This window comes from Filicampus tigris, chromosome 5 (genome assembly GCF_054856515.1).
Source record: "Filicampus tigris isolate MCC_2025a chromosome 5, RoL_Ftig_1.0, whole genome shotgun sequence".
In the NCBI taxonomy this organism is placed as follows: domain Eukaryota; kingdom Metazoa; phylum Chordata; class Actinopteri; order Syngnathiformes; family Syngnathidae; genus Filicampus; species Filicampus tigris.
In genome coordinates this window covers 14144361-14154951 of record NC_141221.1, presented here as the reverse complement: position 1 = coordinate 14154951, position 10591 = coordinate 14144361, and the positions used below count along the sequence as shown (strand labels likewise).

Sequence of the window (10591 nt, the reverse complement as noted above, 5' to 3'; positions counted from 1 at the left end):
ATATTGCGTTTGTGGCATATGAGTTAAGCAGCAAAATTCAGCCCTTTTTAGCCAGCTCAAGGGGCGGCCATTTTGTCACTTCTGTCGACTGAAAATGACATCACAACTACTCAGGGCTCAGATAACGACCAATCACGGCCCAGCTTCAAAAAAACAGGTCAGCCACGATTGGTCCTTACATGAGCCCTGAGCAGTCGTGATGTCATTTTCAGTCGACAGAAGTGCCAAAATGGCCGCCCCCTGCGATGGTTAAAAACGGGTGGATTAACACTTATTTGACAAACGCAGCATTTATCAGAATGCATTGTTTCAACTAGTGGGCTTGCATAGAACATATTCTTGAAAAAAAAATGTTTGGGTTGACTTCCGCTTTAAATACAGCTCTGCAAGTGTACCTTAAGCTGTGGAATGCAATTTCATGCAGTTTTATGCATGTCCAATATAGTGTTGTGTCCAATATAGTGTGACAACATTTTCATCATAAAGATCATATTCTTTAAAATGTGATGTTAACAGCGTGAGATAAATAGACTGCGTGTTTGGCCTGGCTCTTGCTGTCAATCAGATAGAGCAGGTTCTTCTTGTGGTGCATCACAATTTCATCTAGGCTGGCGAAAACCTGACATAAGGGAGAGAAAGTTGGATTTATCAAACTAGCTCTGCCCACATCTCTAATGCTGAGGTGTCAAATTCGTGATCATCACGGGTCATTTTCTAGTTATAATTTCCCTCATATATGTATATGTTTGTATATGTCCCTATGTTAGACACGCGTGCATCTCGACCATCCAATCTGAGTTCACCTCTTCACTTTTCTTGCCCTCCTTTCCCAGAGCGAAGCCCTGCTTCTCCTCCAGGAAGCGGACGGGAATGTTGTAGACCTTCTGATGGTAGAGCACAGCGAGGGTGAAAGGCTGCCGGGTGTTCTGTGTCAAGCTGTGTCGGATGAGGAAGGTACCGTCCTACAGCGAGGACAAAGAGGACAATAATTCACAACAAATGGGCTCGAAAATTAATACAGGTGCATCTCAATAATTAAACGTTGGCAGCGTGGAAATGTTGATTCGTTTTAGTGGTTCAATTCAAATAGTGAAACTCTTGTTATATAGATTTATGAAACTAAATAAAATAAATTCCGGAAGGCCAATTCTTTCTTAATTTCTATATCAAAAACATTTGATTTTTATTTATGTAATATACAGTATTTTTTTAGATGGGGAATACTGTATTTTCTTTTTGTAATCCAAATTATATTTAAAAAAATGAAAATCAATAAATCTTTCACACTGTGTGTAGTAAATCTACATGATATATAAAATGTACTTTTTAAATTAAACTACTGAAATAAAAATGTAGAAAATGCTTTCCCTTATTATTGGAATTTATTGAAATGCACATACACTGAAAAAAATGCTGTGCATCATTTACCCAATTTTATTTGAAGTGGTTGCGCGAAATATAATCATCTGAATCCAGTTGATTTTATTTTCTGCAACCACCTGACGAAATATAATTGAGTAAATTCAACCGTCATTTTTTTTTCAGTGTACCGTATCCGTGGAGGTTCTCAAATCGAATGACCCCGAAGTTTTACAAATTTGAATTCATCCAACATTAATATAAAAAATGTTGCTAAAAGTTGCTCGTAACTTCAAAATGCTGTCAAGCAAGAGGTCCCTCAAGACCTTGAGAACATAAAAGGATTACCGTACCTTATTGACTCTCATTAAGAGATCCTCTGCTGTTTTCCTGTTGCAATCACCAGCAAACCAATCTTTGGCCTATGTGATTTAACATGAATATAAGTAAGTCTCCATTATGCAATGTTTTTTTTTCATTTATTTATGTTTATTTTTCTACCTCATTCCCCGATTGTTTGGTTGTTCTCCCGCCACCAGAGGCTCAAAATAGAAAATAAAATGGGTTTTTTTAAACCTAAAAACTTGCAATTCATCAAAGTGATGATCTATGCATTTTTGGTGAAAAATAAATGAGCTTACTTGCATGCTTAGTCTTCAGCATGTGAGGATTTGTATGGCTGAAATGTAGACCGGAATGTTAATATCAAACATAGCTTTAGTATGCAGTTGGCCTGCAAAGTCAAGCCAATATGAATTAAAACGCATATAAACATTACACGCATTTAGCATACTTTAACCTATTGAACTTGGTGACTGACCTGAGCATAGTGTTCTTTAGACTGGCTGGCAGAGGGGGCTTCAAACCTTCCATTAGTGAGGGCTGTTTAGAGGTGGCTGGTCTTGCTTCAAAGTTAGGAGCTGAAATGTTTGGAATTGCTGACTGCTTTTCCCCTAATTAGTAGAGTTCATACCTTATATATAAAAAGTCTCAACACCCCTGTTTGAATGCCAGGTTCTTGGGATTTTAAAAAATGAGATCAAAATAAGACCATTTCAAAACATTTCCAGCATTAATACAGTACAATAGACCTTTATTTATATAGTGCTTTGACAACAATGTGACTTATTTCTATTATATTTTCAAGTGGGGCTTCATGCTTCACAACATTTGACCAAGGGTGTGAGGACTTTTTATATCCGTTGTAAAAAGTGAGTCAAAGGGTTTCTACCTGTTTTTACCTCTGTCAGGGAAGGCAGGAATGAATTCTGAAAGGGAGTAAATAGATGTAACTGTGTCCAAAGAAAGAAGCTTCACTAAATTCCGTCAACTAAATGAATAGGAATGAAAAGTTCCAATGTTTTAAATAGGAAGAGAACAGGGACAACTCACTGACTTTGCTCTTGGAAGTGGAGGCTTCATTCTGCGTAGTGAAAGCATGTCAGGCTATATGTAGCAATATGACTGGTACGTTCAAACGCCACGACATTAGGATGCGCAGTTATACAGTTAACATCCTCCAATAATGCCTTGATAATCACATGATCATGTATTTTCCCATTATGTTGTTAGGGCTGAAAAATGTCTGCGAATTTCCAAATTTTCCATGTGAATAGAAAAGTATTTAAGTGAAAAATTAATTGATGGGAAAAAAGATAAAATATTTTTTTTCTTCATAATATTTCCAAAGGATTTATATATGTTGAAACACTGAAATGTGCACAATACATTGCAACATGAATATTGTGTCCCACTCAGGGAGTAAATACGGGATTTTTAAAATTTCAAGTTGATTACAAAAAAAGTATTTATGAGCAGGGTAAAAATTTGATTACCGTACTCTTATGTATAATAACATTTACACCTGTCATTGTTTTTGCTGTCATTTTGAACACTATGCTGCCACAAACTACAACCGCAATTAGCAAACATGTTTAAAATGAACACTTCCATTCATGAATATATTTGTAAAGGCAGAATATTTGATACATCTGTAGTGTATTACGTTGTGCAGGTGCACCTAAAATTGTGACCGTGTATCAGCGGTAGACCGTCACATACATGGGTAAATGCGCGAGTGACGTCTTGGTGGATGAAGACATTCTCATCGGGCCCCGGGGAGCTGGAGGACACGCTGAGGGGCAGGAAGAGAAGGAAGTTAAGATCCGAATCTGGAAAATGTTTCATACAAACTATGCAAACATTTAATCAACGTAATCGAGTCCACATTCATGCGGCCTACCAGCTGCTGGTTCTAAATACAGGTCATCGTTATCCCTCTGAAACATGAGAACACACAGCGTTTGATGACAGTAGGAGAACTGCACTGTACTGCGTGTGTATTTAGCGTTTAATGAAACACATTTTATGATGGAGATTTGCATCACATAACTGATACAAAATATACACAAAAGACAATCAAACATGAGTCTAAGTAAATGTTTTCAATTCTAAACTTCAACAATGAGCTTCACACAAATACGGCGTATGTATTTCCCTTTTTGTTGTTGGACAATTACAATAGTATCGATGCTGAAAATGATTTGTTGTTGTTTTTGATATTCATAAAGTTGCATCGTGAGATGAATAGAATATTTTCATTTCACGTTTTAATTAATTTACCTGCTCTTCATTCGGATCCAGATATACATCTGAAATGCAAAAAAAAAAAAAAAATTATAGGTAAAGATGACTGGCATATAGTGAGATAAATGGAGATCCACAGACTGTCTACACACCCCGGTTTAAATGCCAGGCTTTTTGTGATCCCAAAAAATGACACCAAGAGAAACCCTACAAAGTCAACCCAAACATAATTTTTTCAAGAATATGTTCTATGCAGGCCCACTAGTTGAAACAAGGCAATATAATTAATATGAAATACGAGTTAATCCACCCGTTTTTAGCCAACTCAGTGGGCGGACATTTTGTCACTTCTGTCGACTGAAAATGACATCACAGACCCTCAGGGCTCAGATAACGACCAATCACAGTTCACCTGTTTTCTGAAGCTGAGCCGTGATTGGTCGTTACCTGAGCCCTGACCAGTTGTGATGTCATTTTCAGTTGACAGAAATGACAAAATGGCTGCCCACTGAGATGGCTAAAATTTTGCTACTTAACTCACATTCCACAAAAGTGCACAGAACGTATTCTTAAAAAAATATGTTTGGGTTGAATTCCGCTTTAAATGCAGATGCTTTTACTGCCACACTGAGACACAAGAGGGCGCCATAAATGCATTGTGTACACCCCAAAATCTTCTGAGAACGTATTCCTAGAAGACTTGAAGCTGTCCTAGTTATTTCAGTTTCCTTTGGGGTGACCAATACTTTTGTCCACACGGTGCAGTAGAATGCACATTTATTAAAAAAAAAAAGAAGAAAAAAAAGAAAGAAAAAAGGATATTATCCTTGCAATAAAAAACTGCATTCTTGTTAATTCACATGAATGACTGCACCTTCCTCCATGGCAGACGTAAGAAAGGGAGCAGGAGGAGCCGCCATCTTTTTCCTGCCAGGCTTCTCGTTTCTGTCGACCTCAGGTGCTGAAGGATGACAGAAGACTGAAAAGATTCATCTTCATAATAACATACCTCCATTCATTTTGGATGGATGGAACTTGTTTTTATTATCTCTTCACTGAAAGACCTGGCCCATCTGTTCATTTTAAAAATCAAATGTGACACTTAAGAATCACAATTTGCTCATCCCCGTGTCAGCGTCTTCAGTGAACCTGACATGCATATTTGCAATGGAGGAAGCTAGCAAAAACCCGCGCACATACTCACACGTATAAAGAAAACACACAAAGTCCTCATCAGGCCCAAGCCGAAATTCTAACCCTCAACCTTTTGATAGTTGATGCAGGCGTACTAACCACTGTACACTATTCGACAATGACACTCTAAGCTGTGTTTGACTCACGTTTCTTGACGTTTGACTCCTTAGCATGTTGTTGAGGCTTCTGTCGGGGACAGAAGGTAAACATTTACAAATATATTGTAAAAGAAATGATCAGAAACAGTCATGACAGACAGGACATCATTGCTGTGTTTACCTGAAGTTTTCCACCTAGTCTTGATGCCGGTGCAGCCAAACGTTGTGGGACTGCGGCACTGGGGGTTCGTTCTAAAAACATTTTTTTTAATTTACAATTTTTGTCACACCGCATCAATAGAATGGCCATTGTGCTGCTCTTTCTGGTGTGCCCGCTTTGGCCACCTTGGGTCAGTATAAGACAGATGTACTGTTCATTGAGATGTCTTAACTCAAATCAGCTCGTCAGTACGACACTTATATTGTCGTTATTCATAGAGGATAAAGAATATATGACTGAGTACTGTTACATTGTTTTACTGTCCATATTGTCTGCATGTGTTGCCGCACCATTTGTGTTCAATCTGTTGCTTAAAGGGTTAGAGCACCACAACATAAATGCTAATGAGCACTAACATTAAGTACGAGGACTGAAAGGCTAAGCTATGTGTTTTTTTTCCTCTTTGTTTTGTTTCCCTTGGCAGTCAACTTCAACTGGGAGTGACAAGAAATAGCACGAATCGTCTTTTTGTAGAATAGTTCACTATTTGGCAAAGTGGAGCTTATTGCAAAGCGAGTTGAGTTGAGTTCACCATTCCTCAAGTCCGCTCACAATTCAAAGCAAACATTTGGCTGAACGACATCTCGTAGCTCGAAATTTTTTTAAGTAGGGTCACTCGTATCTCAAGGCGCCACTGCACAACAATTCCCTTTCTGTGTGAGTGAATGTTCTTACCCATATAAACGTTCTCTTCCACTTGTCTCGGCGGGACTGTGACAGCTGGACGCTCACAGGGAGGAACTTCATACATGTCACCTTCCTCCTCCTCATCCTCCTGCCACTGAAACGTTTACAGTCCACATTGTTGGCTCACTGATTTAGTAAGAACAGTTATTTCTGCCTATTCTATGACTCAAAGAATCAGATCTAGTGGTACACAATAGCTCTGCGCAGGCCTCCGCTAAGGCCAAACAATTTGGGTTCACCACCAAATTACACTTCATAGACATGTGCACCTCCAGGGCAAAAAGTGATGATGATTCTGACTGACGGGGGCCCTAGAAAATAGTTCTAGCGACATTTAAAGTGGTTGGGGCTAAAGGATATTTTTTTTTAAGGCCCCAAATTCCTAGCGTCACTGAGAAGTTCCAGAAAAATCTGTCTAAAAATAGTCATTGTATGTCCATGTGAGGATGCAGTATATTGGGAAAATAATATATGTAATATTTAACACTTTCATCGGGAGATATAATATAAGGTAAGACTGAGTGTGTTTTTTTCAGGATAATTTTTGACCTCGTTACCGGACTTGGGCCAACGTCTACCACCCCCGAAATAAATCAATTAATCACAAGGTGGGCAGAATTATGAACAGTTCCAAAGAGCAGTGAGTGTCTGCGCAAAACCTTCAGGCTTCTTTTAGGAAACAGAAAAAAAAGTTAGGAAAAGCCAACTAGAACATTTGAACTTTATTTGAGGTTCATCTGAGGCACTTTAAATGGTAGCAGGTGTGGGCTGAATCCCGTTTAACATGCGATTGAATGTGATTGGTTAATTACGAACGCAGCTGCACACCCACTTATAAGAGGGTGTGCACACTTGGGCAATCACATTATTATAATTGTTTACTTTTACTTTCCCTCTCAAAAGCGTTTTTTTTTTTTTCCAATTCCGATTTCCAAATCAGGCGGCACGGTGGTCGACTGGTTAGCACGTCCGCCTCACAGTTCAGAGGTCGTGGGTTCGATCCCGGCTCTGGCCTCCCTGTGTGGAGTTTGCATGTTCTCCCCGTGCCTGCGTGGGTTTCCTCCGGGTACTCCGGTTTCCTCCCACATTCCAAAAACATGCATGGTAAGTTGATTGGACTCTCTAAATTGCCCCTAGGTGTGATTGTGAGTGCGGATGTTTGTCTCTGTGTGCCCTGCGATTGGCTGGCAATCAGTTCAGGGTGTCCCCCGCCTACTGCCCAAAGACAGCTGGGATAGGCTCCAGCGCGCCCCGCGACCCTTGTGAGGATAAGCGGTACAGATAATGGATGGATGGATTTCCAAATCGCAATCTTCTATAAAGAAAAAACAAAAAACATGCTGGATTGCAATGTAAAAAATACAGGCACTCAATTAGGACGCTATACGGATTTGTACGTTGTAAAAACACAACGTACAAACTAGCACTATAAAAAAAATCTGCAGTGTATTGAGTCGTACCTGTATATATACATACACATATATATATATATATATATATATATGGGGAAAAAAATAAAGAAAGAAAGAAAAAGAAGAAATGTAAAGAAAAAAAATTAATTGAAATACTTTACTTACAACTCCATGCTGTTTCCACCCCAAGTCCTCACTGTTGCCTGAAACAATGTGCCGATAGTAATGCAGGTCTAGCAAAACAAACTGATAAAAGCACTTTTGAGGGAGGCAATTGACATCACCTGTCCTCCTGGGTGGTGCTGGAACGCCGCTGTGCGGAGATGAAAGAGGCTTGGCTCAAAGCTTTACACAAGAGTAGGGTAGACGTTTGAGGTGGTTATACTGTACTTACATGCTCTTCAGTTTACCAAAGAAACTCTGCAAGAAGCAAAAGAAATATTTGGCTATTTCAATATGTTCACTACAGGTTTGTGCTGTCTTAAATGCATGCCTATATAAGAATTGACTATAATCATTGACTTGTCTTTACTAGTCAAACATGATGAGTCAGGCAGAAGCTCTCCCCTGATGGATAAAGACGCTTTGTTCAGGCAGTAAAAAGTCGATGCTGGGTAAATCTTAACTTGGCATAGCATTTAAAAGAAAAAAAAATCATATTAATAATGTATTACTGTTTCTCTATAAGTAACATGGGTTTGTTTTTGCTGTTACTGAATATTCTTTCTGTCAAAGTAGATAGATAGATTGACAAATAAACCTTATGAAGTAACGTGCATTTAAAGAATATGTTCCCAGCAGGACCACGAGTTGAAACAAGGCATTCTGATTAATATTGTGTCGGTGGAATATGAGTTAAACAACAAAATCCACCCGTTTTTAGCCATCTCAGGGGGCGGCCATTTTGTTACTTCTGTCGACTGAAAATGACATCACGGATGCTCAGGGCTCAGTTTCAGAAAGCAGGTGAGCTGTTAACTGAGCCCTGAGCAACTGTGATGCCATTTTCAGTCGACATAAGTGACTAAATGGCCTCCGCTGATGGCTAAGAACGTGTGGATTAACTCTTATTCCACAAAAGCAATATTTATCTGAAAGCCTTGTTTCAACTAGTGTTATTGCATATAACGTATTCTGGAAAAAAATATGTTTGGGTTGACTTCCTCTTTCAAGAAAATTATCAAAAGATACGGTTAGTCTACTATTATGGTGGTTTATCTTATCTACAATATCGGACTTATTCCTTTTTTTTATGTTGGTGAGGGAACAGACAAACGGTGATGTTTAAACAGTATAGTTCTCATTGCCCCTCAATTATATAATGACAATTGCATTTTTTTCTTATTACGTATACATGATTTTATTTTATAAGTAGACTAAGTTGCCACATAAGTAATCTTCTCATTTGAAATGAATGCACTGATAAATATGATAAATATGCACTGATAAATGAATGAAGTGCAAAATACATTCACTTATTATTGCGTGTCATTGACAAAGATCTTTTCGCACCAAACTGTGTTTCAGTGATTGAAACTAAAGATTGCATCAAATCAGGAAATGCTTGCGACAGTCCCGTCTGTTTTCCCATACAGCTTTCCCGCAGGTGTAAATTGTCATGAAAGAAGAGTTGATATAGAGTAAATGATTATGGAAGGTCAAAGAGGGGGATTTTTTTCTTCTTGTATGTCAATAGTAGCATGTCAGTCAGAGACAATGCTGCCTTTCATGACATCAGAGAAAAGTTGTGTAGAACATGATACAAAACTCAACTCACTTGTCCCTCTGCATAAAACTCTGCAGCAACAGCAGGTTCATACAGTACTATTTGTTGAATTTTTAACAATCAGTCATAGTGGTTTTGAATTTACACTCCTGTCAGATTCATAAAAGACTTCATGAGAGAATTATTGGGCTGCATTTTGTTTTCATAAATTAAATCAAATTAATTCAAATTAAATTAAAATTAAAGTATTAACTATGGAGATTAATTTAAATTTCATAACGCACTAAAAAAAATGAACTCAGTTAACTCAGTTTTATTTACTTCCTGTAGCAGCTGACCTCTGCTCACTGTGCAGCCAAATTTAGAGCAGAGTCACTGTCGTGAAGACGGACTTTTACGTAGTTTTACTTTAAAAAAAGTTTCTTGACGGCTCATTGGAGAAATCCAAAATAATTTGCACACTTTGCACAGCCAAATTTAAATACCATATTAGTTGGATGTCCTTGGTGTATCGTTCAAATGTTGTATTTTACAGGAAAAGAATAGTATTCAAGGATCAAGAAAACTATTAGAACAGTCTTTGAATCGAAATATACTTTTATTTCTTTAATTCCAAGATTTTACTCAAGTAAATAATGGTTCCAAGCTTCGGAAAAAATTGTAGTTGAAAAATACGATTAATTATGGAAAATTAATAACTTAAATGAAATGATAAAATAAATGAACATCCTGTATGCCAAATAATACATTACCATTTTCATGATTTTGAGATGAAGCCTCAAGTGATGAAGAAATCAACGTCTTTGTTTGGTGTCCCACATGCAAATGCCACCAAGCAATGAAAGCACACACACACATTCTACCGAGGACAGTTCCAACTCAACTCTTTTGCATTTCCTTACCTGCTGTGGATCCACGCCTCTTGACTTGCATATCAGATCACTTTGTACAAACCTTTTAGTGTGCAACCCGCTGTAAAGGGGAAATTAGACACTTTACATTCAACACTGACTTGAGTTGTACAGGTTATTGTTGCAATAAACGTTTTTGAAATGCTTTATCTAGCTCTCATTTTTTCATATCTCAAAAGCCTGGCAATTGAACTGGGGTGTGTAGACTTTTTTATATCCAATGAATCTTTTCACATATTTAAATAGAAAAAATAGATTACCTTATTTTTTTCCCCATCATACTGTATTTGTAGAGTTGATAAGTCGTTCTCTGTCAAACATTGTTTGAAAGTACTGATTGTATATTGCTTTTATGGTTTTAACACATCCTACTTGTGTCACTAAGGAAATGCTTGTTA

The 10591-nt window shown here is 37.9% G+C and overlaps 1 protein-coding gene across 3 annotated transcripts; it reads right to left on the bottom strand.

The window, feature by feature from the left end:
- Positions 1 to 241: 241 nt before the first annotated feature.
- LOC147147375 (B-cell linker protein) lies at positions 242 to 10131 on the bottom strand. Of its 3 annotated transcripts, none has more exons than XM_086030774.1 (19): positions 10035 to 10131; positions 7951 to 7976; positions 7841 to 7869; positions 7722 to 7759; positions 6133 to 6238; positions 5419 to 5489; positions 5286 to 5325; positions 4820 to 4906; positions 3982 to 4010; positions 3602 to 3638; positions 3421 to 3493; positions 2752 to 2782; positions 2591 to 2627; positions 2180 to 2279; positions 2001 to 2038; positions 1861 to 1901; positions 1713 to 1781; positions 804 to 962; positions 242 to 619 (listed from the first exon to the last, which is right to left on the bottom strand). In XM_086030774.1, exons 1-19 carry the CDS (start codon positions 10041 to 10043, stop codon positions 497 to 499), a joined length of 1143 nt encoding a protein of 380 aa, XP_085886900.1. In that variant the 5' UTR covers positions 10044 to 10131; the 3' UTR covers positions 242 to 496. The 3 variants fall into 3 exon arrangements, with proteins under 3 accessions (XP_085886900.1, XP_085886901.1, XP_085886902.1); XM_086030775.1 differs by having other exon boundaries at positions 7725 to 7759; XM_086030776.1 differs by lacking the exon at positions 4820 to 4906.
- Between the last annotated feature and the right edge of the window lie 460 nt (positions 10132 to 10591).

Bases quoted from the DNA above. Each gene is read 5' to 3' on its own strand.
- LOC147147375 (XM_086030774.1), bottom strand. The intron at 6,239-7,721 runs GTAAGTAAAGTA...TAAACGTTTCAG, and splicing joins GGTGGAAACAGCATGGAGTT to TGGCAGGAGGATGAGGAGGA. The intron at 2,039-2,179 runs GTCAGTCACCAA...TCTACATTTCAG, and splicing joins CTAAAGAACACTATGCTCAG to CCATACAAATCCTCACATGC.